The 15,797-nt window shown below is 48.9% G+C and overlaps 1 protein-coding gene across 1 annotated transcript; it reads right to left on the bottom strand.

Annotated features, from left to right (window-relative positions):
* Window positions 1–6,885: 6,885 nt before the first annotated feature.
* On the bottom strand, window positions 6,886–15,313 carry IL1B (interleukin 1 beta). Its single transcript, XM_083753422.1, has 7 exons — window positions 15,154–15,313; window positions 12,638–12,697; window positions 10,820–10,868; window positions 9,622–9,820; window positions 8,087–8,257; window positions 7,840–7,976; window positions 6,886–7,221 (listed from the first exon to the last, which is right to left on the bottom strand). The coding sequence occupies exons 2-7, from the start codon at window positions 12,682–12,684 to the stop codon at window positions 7,021–7,023; spliced, it is 804 nt and encodes a 267-aa protein (XP_083609548.1). The 5' UTR covers window positions 12,685–12,697; window positions 15,154–15,313; the 3' UTR covers window positions 6,886–7,020.
* Between the last annotated feature and the right edge of the window lie 484 nt (window positions 15,314–15,797).

The following is a 15,797-nucleotide window of genomic DNA, read 5'->3' as shown; positions in this document are numbered from 1 at the left end:
GAAGTATAAATGATTGTCAGTGCTATTGTTGGGCGAAGATTATGTCATCGCCTGCTGACAAAAGCACGATGATCAGCCAGGAAGTGATATTTCCAAACCGCAAAATTTCCGGTAATTCGAAATGTGACAGTGGCTTAATGCGGCTCCTTTTTAAGCAGATGGCCTCAGGGCTGCTAGGGAAGCAGTGATTTAGAGCAAGCAGTGAGTACGATTTAATGGTCAATCCATTCAGTGAAGGTTATTCATCAATTTGGAGGGCCAGTAAACCTTGCCAGAACATCGCAATCATGGAAGCCAGAGTTATTTTCAGACAGTGGCTGGCTCTGATATGTAATTTTTTTGGGGTGATAATTCTATTTTATCTTCTTTGCAAACCGCTTGGAGGGTCCTGTCCCCCACAAGCAAATTTTATGAAATAAATAACTTAAAAGAGCCAAAAGCCTCCTTTTTCACCACATACCTAGCATCAATTAGCTGTGATTGCAGAGGGTTGGACTAGACCATGGGTAGGCAAACTAAGGCCTGGGGGCCAGATCCGGCCCAATCGCCTTCTGAATCTGGCCCACAGGTGGTCCGGGAATCAGCATGTTTTTACATTAGTCGAATGTGTCCTTTTATTTAAAACACAGCTCTGGGTTATTTGTGTGGCCTGCCTGGTGTTTTGACATGAGTAGAATGTGTGCTTTTATTTAAAATGCATCTCTGGGTTATTTGTGGGGCATAGGAATTTGCACATGTTTTTCCCCAAAATATAGTCCGGCCCCCAACAAGGTTTGAGGGACAGTGGACCGGCCCCCTGCTGAAAAAGTTTGCTGACCCCTGGACTAGACTAGGGGTAGTCAACCTTTTTATACCTACTGCTCACTAATGCATCTTTCTTGATGGTAAAATTTCCTTACCGCCCACTGGTGCTCAATGGATGGAAGATTCAGCTTGCGCCGTAGAAGCCCCTACAGCCCACCTAGAATCCTGAAACGTCCACTAGTGGCCAGTAGGGACCAGGTTGACAACCCCTGGAGTAGACTCTTGGGGTTTCCTTCCAACTTTCCTATGATTCTAGGAGCAGAACTTAGATACCTTTCCCTCCCTGTTGCTCCCAGGGGAGAAGGCAGGGCCTGGAAAGGTACCAGGGCTGTGAAACCGGCTGTGAAACCAGCAGGGCCAGTCCAAGACAATTTGCTGCCCGAGGCCAACACGGTACCTGCACCCCTATGCCCATTCCATGCACCAAGAAGCCGATGGGATTTAAGGCTTGTCGAAGTGCCCAGATGGCCATGCACACCAGGCAGGAATCAGAAGAGCTGAAGGAGTGATGCTTTCATTAAAGTGTGATGCTCTCACCAGAGAGATGGCCGATAGAGGCTGGGTCTTCGGCTGCAGGCAGGTTCTCCAGGAAAAACCCTGGATTAGCATGAGGGAGGCAGGGACAGGCCTTGATTCAGGGAAAGGAACAGCACAGGGATTTTTTTTTAAAAAATTGTTGTTTAAGCCCAAATGTTTCATTGATGACACAACTGGGAAATTTGTTGTGCTAAACAGTCAGGCACGTAATCCCAGCGTGTCCGTTGCCAGTGGTGAACTGAGTGCGTGCAAAGATGCACTCCAGATTCCTTCCATCACGGATACACGGCTGCACGGACTCCCCCCTGACGTGCTGTTGCGTGCACGCACACACACACACACCCCCCCGTGAGAAATGAAGACCGAGTGGAGCGGAGTGCAAGTCTGCAAGACTCATAAATACAACTATTTTAAGATAGAAGCACTGCAAATAAGGAAGTCTGGGGCGAAAGTCTGGCAGGGTTGCTGAGTAGGCACATACAGATTAGCCTGAAACTTACCCATGCTAATATATATATATATAGAGAGAGAGAGAGAGAGAGAGAGAGCGCGCACGCACGCTAAATTGAGACAGGATTACATGTATTCTGATTTAATTAATTTACTTTATTGCATTTCTATCCCATCCTTTTCTCCCAGGAGCTGCTCTTGGACTCTTTTCAGCTGAAGATTAGGGTACAAATGGTTCAAACAATAAGCAAGCAAGCAAGCAAACAAACAAACGGTGGCATATGTGGTTCCCCCTCTCCTTATTTAACACCCACAACAACAACCCTGTGAGGTAGGCTAGTCTGAGAGGCAGCGACTGGCCCCCACCGAGCTTCGTGGCTGAGTGGGGATTCGAGCCCAAGTCTCTCAGGTCCTAGTCCAACACTCTAACCACTATGCCATACTGTTGGTGTGGTAGCAGTACACTCCAGCATCTCAGGCCAGTGGAGGAGGCTTTGCTTGTGTGTTTGTGTGCTGTGCCCACAGGGACTGCAGACATGGAGGTAGTGCCGGGGGGGGGGTGGGTTTTACGGAGGAGGCAGTAATTGGGGGGGGGGCTGTGGAGGAGGCAGCAGTGGCAGGTGTGTGTGTGTGTTGCATTTTCTGGTTTTTCTCAGGCAAGCAGCGAAACATCAGCCCTGACTTCATCCCAAAGCATGGCGAGGGCACTCAGGAGAGATTGTGCCAATGGTCCCCCCCCTCTCCATTGCAGAGAGAAGAGCCTTGAAAGGGTGTTCTGGTCATGCGGACCAGGAACTCCTGGGATCACTCAGGAACCTACCAGGCCCCATAAGTCTCCAGGGGTAGATCATCTCAGTGGATCTCCTACCCCTGGCAGAGCGGAGGATCCATGCACAGTCCAAACCTTACCAGGTAGTGACCTGTCCATGAAAAGAACGAACCATGTAATGAATTGAAAAAAGTGTTGAAAAACACATTTATTAAAAAACCAGAAGTCTTTTTACTTAGTGTAATGGGGGGTGAAATCTTCAAAAAAGGATGTTACTTTTTTTCCTGTATGCCACAACAGCTGCAAGAATATTGCTAGCGAAGAATTGGAAGAAACAAGATTTACCAACTATTGAAGAATGGCTGATGAAGATGATGGACTATATGGAACTTGCCGAACTGACCGGGAGACCAGAGAGACGAGACGGTGGAAGAAGATTGGAAGAAGTTTAAGGAATATTTGAAAAAAATATGTTAATATTTAAATCTTACAATAGCTTTGGAAATGGATATAGGCGGTAGGGTTAGAAGTAGAAGATAGTGTATTTTATAAGTGATAAAATGTGAAGTCTTTTTGTGGTTAAAGTAAGTGTTGGGGGAAAAAGATGGTTAGAAATTATGATATATGTAAACTGCTAAAGATGAAGTAAAATGAAAATCAGATAGGTGGGATTTGGGGAAACCCACTTAATGTTTAGAAAAATAAGAATATGACAAGAATTTGTTTGTATTCTTTGTCTTTTCTGTTTGTATTTTTTTATCTGTATTATAAAATGAATAAAAAAAATTTGGACAAAAAAAGAACTGACCATGAACTCCCCCTCCAGTCAGCATTGTGCCACTGATCCATTCTGGTTGAGGTGATGTCTCTCCACAAGGGCCAGGTGCATAGCTGTCAAGCGTCCCTTATTTGGCAGGAAACTCCCTTATCCCAGCTCCGTGTCCCGCTGCTGTCCCTTATTGATGATGCCCCTTAAATTTCCCGGGTTTCATGCTCGCCCGGCTCAGGAGGGAAGCAGCGGCACGGTGTCCTCTGCCATGCGAGAGAGAGCGCGCTGGCACCGTCGTCCTGGCGCGAGGATTTCCATCGGCCCTTCCCCGCCTGAGAGAGGGGGGGAGGGAGAGAGACTCTTGCCCACGCTGCCCACGAAGCTGGAGGTGGCAGCGGTGGTGGTAGCTGAGGAGGCGACCTGAGGGAGGAGGAAGAGGAGGGGATGGGGAGGGATGCAGAAGGGCGGTGCTTCAGCGGCTGCCGCGGCGCCGCAACCGCCTCATGCCTGATTGACAGCATCTGTCAATCCTACCAATGTATGTAACTCTTTACAATAGCAAAATCCCTTATTTTGGCTGCTGGTCCCTTATTTTCAAATCTGTAAGTTGACAGCTATGGCCAGGTGGGTGATGTACGGAGACAGCCCAGGGTTGACTAGGAGACCAGGAAGTTCTGAGGAGGCCTGCTGGGATGGTTCATTAACATCATCCCCATCCCCTTTAACCCAGACCCTGTGCAGGTTGGCTTCCTAGCAGGGGAGATGGATGGATGGCTTTGTTTTTTTAACCTGTCTTTGACCACGAGACACTGCCCCTCTGACCTGCGATGGTGTTAAGACCCTATGACCCCGAGAAGAGCTTGCTGGATCAGTCCAGCATCCTGTTCTCACAGTGCCCAATGCTCTCCCCTCCTGTGGTTTCCAGCAACTGATGTTCAGAAGCATTGGTGCCTCCAATTGTAGAGATACAGCATAGCCATTGTGGCTAGTAACCATCAAGAGTCCCCTCCTCCTCCATTAATTTTTCTGATTGTCTTTTAAAGCCGTCTAGCTTGGCGTCCAAGGGTGGTGCTGTGGGTTAAACTCACAGAGCCTAGGACTTGCCGATCAGAAGGTCGGCGGTTCAAATCCCTGCGACGGGATGAGCTCCCGTTGCTTGGTCCCTGCTCCCGCCAACCTAGCAGTTTGAAAGCACGTCAAAGTGCAAGTAGATAAATAGGTACCGCTCCAGCGGGGAAGGTAAACGGCGTTTCCATGCGCAGCTCTGGTTCGCCAGAAGCGGCTTAGTCATGCTGGCCACATGACCCAGAAGCTGTACACCGGCTTCCTCGGCCAGTAAAGCGAGATGAGCGCTGCAACCCCAGAGTTGGCCACGACTGGACCTAATGGTCAGGGGTCCCTTTACCTTTTACCTTTAGCTTGGTGTCGATTGCTGCCTCCTGTGGCAGAGAGTTCCATAGTACATGCACAGGGTACATTGGGCCACCCAGCTTACCCAACCAGACCTTTGCTATACACGGCAGTCTGGGCCCTGGCACCTGAGAGCAAATTGTGTGAGGCAGATGTTTAATTGTGGGTAGATATGGTACCTAGCACCATCACCTCCAGACCAGACACTGGGTTAACAGGCAGCCTCAAATCCGGGCACATAGGAGTGAATCAGGGGGGCTAACAAGGACTCTGCAGCAGCTCCTCCTGACTGTTTCCCAGCTCCCGACTCCTCTGCTCTTCCTGGCTGTTGTTCCCTCTGGGATGCTCCAACAGCTGGGCTGAGGTCATCTTTCGCTCTGCATGCCTGTCCTCCTCGGCATACAACTGTCTGGTAACGTACTCCAGAGTCAGCTTATCAGTCTCTACCGACTCGAGGGAATTGACCAGCATATCATAGCTGTCATCAAGGGAACTCAGGACTATAAAGACTTTGTCCTCTTCCCCCTCTTAAGGCTAGCTCCTGGAAACAGCCTGTTAGGAATTTTAGGTGGTTCACCAGGGAGTCCCCCGGTTTCTTCTGACACCGGTACATTCTCCTGGTTTCAGTGTTATCAGTGAGCCAGCTGTCTCTCGCACATGGACAGCCTTGGGCGCATTCCACGCCTCACTTGCCGTCACCTTGTCAGCTACGTAAACTAGCTGGCTGTCGTCCACTCCAAGGATGACCGTAGCCAAAGCTTTCTCATCCTTTTCTAGCTGGGCCTCTGCTAATGCCAGCTTTTCATCATCGTCCTCCTCCTCCTCCTCCTCAGGGGGCCGCGGTGGATCTTCCACCACCTTCCACAGGCCCTCACGCTTGAGGAAGTGCTGCATGCGGACCGACCAGATGCTGTAGTTTGTGGCCGTCAGCTTCTCCAGCAACACGCCAGCTCTGGACTGCTCCATCCCTGCAGCTCACCTCCAGCACCCACGGCTAGATAACTGCTACCTGGACTCTTGCACAGCGGAAGCGTGCTGGGCCCATAACCCCGTCGCGAATTCCTTGTGGCGCTTTTAGCAGAATGCGCAGAGTCCCAGGTTCTTTAGTGCAGTATTTATTAATGTGATATATATATATATATATATATGCAGGTTTTGAAAGCATATATATATATATATATATATATATATATATATATATGGAAGTGAGAGCTGGACCATAAAGAAAGCAGATCGCCGAAGAATGGATGCTTTTGAATTATGGTGCTGGAGGAGACTCTTGAGAGTCCCATGGACTGCAGGAAGATCAAACCTATCCATTCTGAAGGAAATCAGCCCTGAGTGCTCACTGGAAGGACAGATCCTGAAGCTGAGGTTCCAAGACTTTGGCCACCTCATGAGAAGAGAAGACTCCCTGGAGAAGACCCTCATGTTGGGAAAGATGGAGGGCACAAGGAGAAGGGGACGATGGAGGATGAGACGGTTGGACAGTGTTCTTGAAGCTACGAACATGAGTTTGACCGAACTGCGGGAGGCAGTGGAAGACAGGAGTGCCTGGCGTGCTCTGGTCCAGGGGGTCACGAAAAGTCGGACACAACTGGATGATTAAACAACAACAAATATATATACAAATGTCTACAGAAGCAGTTCAGACAGAGTACCTGCAGCTTGAGGCAAAAGAAGACTCCACACTCATCTACACCACATCACCACTCTTACTGTTGAACAGGCTTTTCTTTTAAACCGGTGACAGCCAATCACATTCCACAGAGAGTATTGCATCAGCCTGTTGCAAACTGAAGCCTGCAGACTTACTTACACAGCATCCTGTGAATCCCAGCACTCTTGGGCTGCCTTGGCTCCAGGCCAGCCTCTCCCTCTTGGGGGGTCTGGCTAAAGGGACACCCCCCCTCTTTCAGAAGGCCCTTCTCTTCCCGTCTGGCTCCTTCAGTTGGGTGTCGGAGGTACAATTTACAAGCAGCAGTTAGAAGCCAACCTTACATACCAGATAATTTATTAAGATGGGCCGTCAGGCAAAAAACAATTATTAAATTATTAATAAATACTTGCAATAAATATACAACAGAGAACGGCAGAGTCGAAAGGGACCTGGAAGGGCCATTTAGTCCAGCCCCCTGCGGCTTTCTTGGCAACTGCCAAGTCCTTCCAGAAAGGAGGCAGGTGTTGTGTTGTCTCAGTGACGGGACTTTCCTTGTCACAGAGTCAGGAGGCTGAAATTTGTCCAAAGGCGCATGTAAGGGTTCTGCACGTCTTGCGCGTTTTATGTGACAATATAATCCACAATGGAGACCTCCCCGATCCGGTTTGTCACGCTGACAGCTTTGTTGACCTGGGCAGATGTGCAGATGTACCACTGAGGAAAGGCAGCTGACTCGAATCTGGTGTAGTCCCCAACTGCAACTCTGTAGAAGAGGAAGCGCCCTTTGTCGGATTTGTCAAGGTCCCCTTCGATGCTGGCCTCCTGCGGGTGGAAAAGATGAGATTACATCTAAGGAAATCCACTTTCCAAGGCGCCTACACTAGCTCCACAACACCACTAGGTTTCAGGGTGGTTAACAACATAAAACCACAACAGAAAACCACAAAATACATAGTAAAAACAAGAAAACCCAATAACCACCCCCTCCTCAACACATTTTTAAAGGGATGTCAATTGGCCAAAGTCCTAGTTAAATAGGAATGTTTTTGCCTGGTGCCCAAAGTTGGATAATGAAAGTGCCTGATGAACCTCCCTGGGGACAGCATTCCACAAATGGGGAGCCACTGCAGAAAAGGCTCCGTTCTTGCATTGCTTCCCCCTGGACTTCTCAAGGAGGAAGCATGTGAAGAAGAGCATCGGAAGATGAACTCAGGGTCTGGGTGGGTTCATATGGACAGAGGCAGTCCTTTAAGTACTGCGGTCCTGAGCTGTTTACTCTGACCATTGCAACAACGAAAGAAGAACCTGCTGGATCAGGCCAATGGTTCAGTATCCTGTTCTCACTGTGGGCAACCAGCTAGCAGGATCCAAGCACAAGAGCCCTTCCTCCTTTTGGGATTTTCAGTAACCGGAAGCATAAGCTGTGAAGGAACCTCTCACCTCCAGCTGAAGTGCTGGTTGGTCTCCGCTCTGCACGCAAGACAGGTACAGCTCCTTCCCTTTGATTTTCAGGGCAATGGGGATCTTCGCTACGCCTTCCTCGATTTTCGGCCGATAGACGTACATTTTCACCCTCGCTGGAAAATGTGAGGACACAGGATTAATAGCAAGAAACGTTTCAGCCCGGCTAAGACTGGCCACCCGTAGGAGATGGCTGGTGAGGAACATCAAGGATGGGGGTTCCTACCTTCTTTGCTGATGTCCGCCTGTTGGAGCTCCAAGGCCACCAGCTGGGTTGTCCCGTTCAGGACAAGGGACTTCTGGTTGACGTCTCTGATGTTGCAGGAGATGCTCCTGCTGAGGTGGTAGATGGGATCTGTGGCATAGGTGCATTCGCAGGTGTCAAAGTCAACTGGTTCTGAAGAGGAAAAGACACTCTGGGTCAAGACTTGCAACGCAACAGTAAGAGCTGTTCTTCGGTGGGACGTATGATCTCAGAAGGTGGTCAGCTCTCTCCATCAAAGGCTTTTAAACAAAAGCTTGGTTGCAACAATTCTTTAGCAGTGACACCCCACCTGCTGCTGCCCCCACCCTTACCAAGCCAGAGCTGTTCTCTTTTTTTGCCCCCACATCCAGCGGTGGAGCAAGCCGATTGGGCGCCTGGGGTGGCATGCGTGCCCTGCGCCCAGGAGTGGGGCCAGCCGCCTGTGGGGCTGGGCAAGCCAGGGCAGGACGCTCCATGGGGCCTCTGAGGAGTCCCACTCAGTTGCCCTATAGCTGAGGGGGAGGCGGTGGGCGGACCATTTGGGGCAGCGCAGAGCCTGCGGACACCCAAGCCACTGCGTCACACCCAGGAGAGACGCGTGGCTCGGGCACGCTGCAGGCCCGTGGTGAGTGCCACCCGGCATTTTGTCACCTCCTCAATGGTGACACCCGGGGTGGCCCGCCCCCCGCCCCCTTCCTCTACCTCTGCCCACATCTTAAAGGGACCCCTGACAATTAGGTCCAGTCGTGGCTGACTCTGGGGTTGCGGCGCTCATCTCGCTTTACTGGCCGAGGGAGCTGGCGTACAGCTTCCGGGTCATGTGGCCAGCATGACAAAGCCGCTTCTGGCGTACCAGAGCAGTGCACGAAAACGCCGTTTACCTTCCCGCCATAGTGGTACCTATTTATCTACTTGCACTTTGACGTGCTTTTGAACTGCTAGGTTGGCAGGAGCAGGGAATAAGCAATGGGAGCTCACCCCATGGCAGGGATTCGAACTGCCCACCTTTTGCTCGGCAAGCCCTAGGCTCTGTGGTTTAACCCACAGCGTCGCCTGTGTCCCTTGCCCACATCTTATTCAGTGCTAACTCCCAAAAGTGTTTAGGCAAGCAGGAAGAGATCATGGCCTCTGTGTGTCCCTGATCCACCTCAAAGGAAACTGTTTAGGGAAGTTTTTAATATCTGATGCTCTCTTGTTTTTAATATTCAGTTGGAAGCCACCTAGCGGGGCTGGGGAAACCCAGCCAGATGGGCGGGGTATAAATAATAAATTATTATTATTATTTTGAAGGGTCCTGCAGTCCAAAGGCTGTTGCTTCCCTCTAAAGCCAGAGGGATGGCGGAAAAGAACAGCGACACGACAGCAGCTTCCAGTTGGGTCTGCTTGGCCAAGAAATGGAATAAAGTGCTTTGTCCTTCAACCACCTCCTGCTGAAGGAAGTGTCTCTAGGCTCCTTGCTGGGGATTCCCATTGGGATCACACCCAACATGGCAGCCAGCTGGTGTCCCATACTGTACCTAAGACAGAATTGATTATGTCCATCAGGTCGTCATCTGTGAAAAGTGCCCTGGCTTTGGAGGACTTCTTCTTCTTCATCCTCTCAATCGCCACCATAATGATCGCTGCCTTCTGGAAGCCCAGAGATGAAGGGCTGTTGGCGATCTTCACCTGAATGCCAACTTTGCAGGCAGGATGGTTCAGCCCTGGGAAGGCCTCCTGGGGTGGGGGAGCAAAGCAGACCTCAGCTGAAGTCAAACCATCAGCAGCAAAGTCCCCTCCTGTCCACCTGGGGACAAGAAGTCTCATTCTGCAATTGTAAGGACTTGATTATTTCCCTGTGGCGGCCCCTGAACTCTGGAACTCCCTGCCTATTGACATCAGGCAGTACTCTTTTCAGTGCCTGAAATTTTATGATATTAAATAAATAAGGCAAAGTGCTGAGGAATGGGGCACCAGGCAACACTCATTGCTCTTCAGGGAGGAGTTGTCTAGCTATTTTGCAAGTCCACCACATGTGGTGAAATGTACCTTCTTTAACATTACACCTCCAACATGTTGTGTTCTTATACATTTTCGCTAGTCTTATAGGAGTCAAATACCAACTACACATCATCTTTATATAATTCTCTTTTAACGTACAGCGAGCTATAAATTTTAAGTCCTTATTCCATAACTTCCCCCATGAAGCAAATTGTATATTCTATCCCACATCTTTTGCCCAGTGTATCGTTACAGACGTCCTAATTTTTTGTTTCCCATTCCAGCAACAATTTATACATTTTCGACAGAACTTTTCCATTATTATCTAACAGTTCTTTCTGCACTTGGTTCAGTCTAAAAAGCCAACTCCTTTGTTCAATCTAAAAAGGTCATTTAATTGATGATATTGGAGCCAATCAGTTAAGAAATGTCTTATATCCTAATTTTATTTTATTTTTTTACTCTCAGTTGATTTCCCTCCTCAATTAACAGTTCCCTATATGTTGGCCATTCTTTTTCCATATTTATTTTTTCCACTGACATTTCTTCTAATGGTGATAACCACCATGGGGTGTCTAGCCTCCTTGAAAGGCAAATGGCCTTCTTGCTTGGAGGTTGTTCTGCAGCTCCAGCCATCTGGCAGACTAAGCCCTTTTCAGGTGTTCATTTCTGCTCATGATCAGGATGGGACAGAGTAGTTTTCTTGAACTGAAGCAGCCTGGAGAAATTCCTTACCTTGGCCAGAGAAGGCCGGTCCTCTTCGTAGAACTGCATCTCGTCCACACTGCAAGCAGAAAGGAAGAGAAGGAGGTCAGAGACTCCCAGGCATCATCATTGGAACTAGGCTGGATACGAGCATCATGCGCGACACATTTCTTGGGGTATTTGCTGGCATTGCAAGGGGAGTCAAGGTGTTGGGTTAACAAACCCCAGGCGACACCTTCTTTAGGAAAGGCAAAGATCTCGCCCACCCTGGTTGTCCAGAAGAATATCATGTCCACCGGGATCAATAGAGATGCTGTAATGGGAATTGGGGTTGCTCGTGTGTAAGTTGCCGCTACTCTTGGCAAAGTTGCCTGGTTAAACCTTTCCCTGGCTGCACAGCCCTTACTCCGTGGCTGTGTCAGTCACTGGCAGAATCCGTCAGTGGGCGTTTCCTGAACTTCTTCCAGCATAAAAGTTCTTTGACGCCAAGTCTCCGCCTAGCCTCCCTGCGCGGAAGTCTTCTGCGCAGGGTGGGCGTGGCCAGCGGAGGACCTGTGCTCTCCCCGCTGGTCTCTGTAGAAGAGTCCTGGAGCCATCTCTCCGAAGCCCTCCCCTGCTCCCCTTTCTTCCTGGTGTCACGCTAATTTCCTTCCCCAGTGGAAGAGTTCCCTCTCTCCCTTCTGGGCCCTTCTCCGGCATCGCTGGGGAGCTTTACCTCCACTCCTGGCTCCGATGGCAGTTCCCTGACAGATACACACACACACACACACACAGAATCCCCCTGTCCAGTTCCTATAGTAGATTTTCTACCAGGGACTCAGCTACATTAATTTTTGTTTTTTTTAAAAAGCGTTTTAAATGCGTTATAATGCTGTGACACCAGATGGTGCTATAGAGTTTGATCCTTTCGCAATATAATTTCACATTATGAGCTTTACAACACATTTTCCTGAAATGTTTTTTTTTTTATGTGTCTAGATCCAGCCAAAAATAACACTGGCAACTTCTGTTCCATGTCCAGACCAAAAGCTGGATTAAAATGGGTCTAGCTCAGTGGTTCTCAAAGCGGGTGGTGGGATTACCTGGTGTGTGTGTGTGTGTGTGTGTGTGTGTGTGTGTGCACTAAGAGTCAAGAGGGGCAGGGAGGCACCTGAGGTATAAATGACAATCTGTCTATGCAAGCTGCCGTCACTGGACCGTTCACCAGTTTTGTCGAATTAATTAAACAGAATAGTTTGAATTGGATGCTAAACAAACGTGCAAACAATTTCTTACTGTTTTGAATGCTAATTGTGCTATTATCTTCCTTTCTGGGTCATACAAACCACTATTATGAACAATGCTTTTTATAGGGGAGGAGCTCTGGGGGTGAGTTTATGTTGGGAAGCATTGGGCTAAGGAATCCACACAATCAATCAATATCTGGACCTGAGAAGCAGGTGGCAGTCATAGTGGCGTGATTAATCTCTGCGGGAAACATCGGGGGCACCAGTTGTTCCACCTGCCTTGGACCTATATAAGGGGGAGCTGCTGCTTAAGTGCTAATTCTTGCTAATTTCACAGAGAATAATCTGTTGCCTTTCTGGATGTTGTATTTGCTTTTTGGAATATTCAGATTTAGTCTGATTTTTATTGAATTATTGTGTTTGCACTGGCATGTTTGCATCTGCATTGTTTGTGAGCTGCCTTGGGGTGTCTTTTTTGGCCAAAGGGTGGTATTATAAGTCAATAATACTATAACGTGTGTGTGTGTGTGTGTGTGTGTGTGTGCGCGCGCGTGCGTGTCTGTCTGTCTGTTCCTGAGCACCCAGCACAGCTTCACAAGCTGCGGCCATCAGTGGTGGTTACCTGCAGAAGTCCATCGCCTCCTCTTCGCACTCAGGCACTCTAGACATGGGGGCTTTTGATCTAGGGAGAAGAAAGAAATTTACGGAAGTTAGCGAAAGAGTCTCACACTGGAGCACCTTCAGAGGAAGGAGAAGCGAAGCTGCTGTTTCGTAACCAGACGAACAAGATTGCGATTGAAACTATGGGCACACTGTGTGGACAGATGACGAGGAGCCCCAGGAAAGGTGTTCGTACGGCTGTTGTGGTCCCACAGAATACAAAGCAGGGCAGCAAACATGAGCAACTCAAGCAAATTACTTAAATAAAGGTGGAGTTTATGATCTTTGTTGTCTGAAAACAAGCAATTCCCTTAACCACTTAGAAACTCAAGAGAATTTCGATGTGATTTAAGTCAGAGCCTTTGCTGAGGACAGTTGCCCAGTCTCCTGTCTCTTACTTAGCATCCTCCTCTAATTCCCACAAACTTTCATCTCCAGCCTGCAGAGGGAAAGGGAGAATTTTGGGGAGTGAAGAGAATTCTTGAGCGTGCAAGAAAAAGGAAAGCAGGCAGGTCAAGAGCAGAAGTGCCTTCAAATAACTTTAGTTTGCACGAGGAATTTCAGCTTGCAGACTTCCTCTTCTGCAAGGAGCTGCAGAGCTTCTGCAGAGAAGGACAGACCCGGGAAGATAACTTAGTGGTTAGAGCACTTGCCAGGCAAGCGGAAGGTCCCAGATTCACTCCCTGCTAGCATCTCCAGGTAGAGTTGGAAGAGACCCCTGTCTGAAATCTTGGAGGGCAGCTGCCAGTCAATGACCCAGTTTCTTACATTCCTTTGGGCTGGAGCATCAAGGCAGACTGTCAGGTGGCCATGGGCATGTTGCTCTCAATTCTCCAATAACACCCAACCAATGACCATGCAAATAAATTACCATATCTCCATGGCCCTGAGATACAGCAATTTATAGGTACTGCAAGCCACAGTACTAGCCAAGTGGCTGAAGGCAGCCTTGCATTCTGAAGGGTCAGGCAAAGCAGGGCTGACCATTTGGGGATGAATCAAGAACTGGAGAGTGGGAAGGGATCCAGTAGGTCATCGAGCCCAACCCCATGCAGGAATCACAGCTAAAGAAGGTTGAGGTCTCTTCATGAAACCTGCAAGTCTCCCCTTTGACCGCAGACTGTCTTGCCAGAGTGGTGCATGCTCTGGTTACCTCCCGCTTGGACTACTGCAATGCGCTCTACGTGGGGCTGCATTTGAAGGTGACTCGGAAACTGCAATTAATCCAGAATGCAGCAGCTAGACTGATGATTGGGAGCGGCTGCCAAGATCACATAACACTGGTCCTGAAAGACCTACATTGGCTCTGAGCACAATTCAAAGTGTTAGTGCTGACCTTTAAAGCCCTAAACAGCCTCAGTCCTGTATACCTGAAGGAGAGTCTCCACCCCCATTGTCCAGTCCGGACACTGAGGTCCAGCTCCGAGGGCCTTCTGGCGGTTCCCTCACTGCGAGAAGTGAGGTTACAGGGAACCAGGCAGAGGGCCTTCTCGGTAGTGGCGCCTGCCCTGTGGAACTCCCTCCCACCAGATGTCAAGGCAAGAGTGTTTGTTGTGGGGGAGGAAGGGAAAGGAGAATGTTAGCCACTTTGAGACTCCTTAAAGGGAGTGAAAGGCGGGATATCAAATCCAAACTCTTCTTCTTCTATTTTATTTTTAAAAGACAACTGAAGGTGGCCCTGTTTAGGGAAGTTTTTAATGTTTTTAATATTAGGTTGGAAGCAGTCCAGAGTGGCTGGGGAAACCCAGCCAGATGGGTGGGGTATAAAATAATAATAATAATAGTAATAATAATAATAATAATAATAATAATAATAATAATTAGACCCCTCCAGTCTTCTCAAGGCAGTTGCTGTGGGGTATCTTTTCCCAAAGTCAGGGTTGGCAGGGTCCTCTCTGCCCTGCCATTCATGAGATGATCTGGCTCAGGCTGGGCCAGCTTCCCCCCTCAAACCGGCAGTGGCGTAGCGTGGGGGGTGCAGGGGGGGGCAGCCGCACCGGGTGCAACATCTGGGGGGTAGGGTTAGGGGGCGCAAATCCACGGGTTAGGGGGCGCAAATTACTTGCCTTGCCCTGGGTGCTGACAACCCACGCTACGCCACTGCAAACCGGTTCCTCCTTCTCTGCTTCATAGGAACCTGCCTTTCACAGAGTCAGAGAACTGGGTCTACCTGGCTCTGTAATATCTGACTGGCAGTGGCTCTGTGGAGTTTGAGGTAGGAGTCTCTTCCACACCTGCCAGAAGATGCTTGCTGGCATGGCAAAATCCTCTACCACTTAACTACAGCTTCTTAGAGTTCTGACTCCCAAACCATCCCATTTTCACATGGACCCCTCAGCCAGATGTCTGCCTGGGGGTCCGTTTAATCCTTGCAGAACCTCTTGGCTGACATTTAATGCAGCTAATTATAGACTCAGCCTTGCAAGCCAGACATATTCCTCAAGATGACCTCCCTGCAAAGCAATGCAGAAGTTTTACCTGTCCAAGGAAGTCCACGCCGGTCTTTTTCCAGAACAGAGGATTTCTAGCCTTCCAAGCTGCTCCTCTTGCTGTGAAGTGGTTTCTGCTACAGCAGGGATGCCCCTCTTATCTGTTTCTCGGCAGCGGAAGAAGACATGCTCATGCCAACAAACTTCCCTCTCGTACCTGGGCGTTTCGAAAGCGGCGAAAAGGAAGTCCTTTCTTTCCTGCTTCCATGAACAGGAAGCGGTTGCGTTGCAAAACGAGCACAACAACACAAATTGTGAAAGCGCAGAATTTTGTGGGGATTTGCTGTGCTCAGTAGAGGCAAATAACAAGAATACCACAAGAAGTTACATCCTGGAGGCTTTTAAGAACTTTGCTTCTGCTGTGTGATGTAATCAGGCCGTTTTGGGATTTTTCCGGCGTCCCAGGGGGCCCAGCTGGTGAGGAACCAAAGGCTAGGTTGGGTGGTTAGGTCAAGTAGTATTCCTGCACCCCCACTTCTTTCATGTGGCTTCCCACCCAGTAATCTAAATAATAATAATAATAATAATAATAATAATAATAATAATAATAATAATTTATTATTTATACCCCGCCCATCTGGCTGGACTTCCCCAGTCACTCTGGGCGGCTTCAAAAAAAATACTAAAATACTG

The sequence above is a fragment of the Podarcis gaigeae genome, assembly GCF_964106915.1.
Source record: "Podarcis gaigeae genome assembly, chromosome: 8".
Classification (NCBI taxonomy): domain Eukaryota; kingdom Metazoa; phylum Chordata; class Lepidosauria; order Squamata; family Lacertidae; genus Podarcis; species Podarcis gaigeae.
The sequence above is the reverse complement of the archived record's forward strand: the minus strand, read 5'-3'. Positions and strand labels throughout refer to the sequence as shown.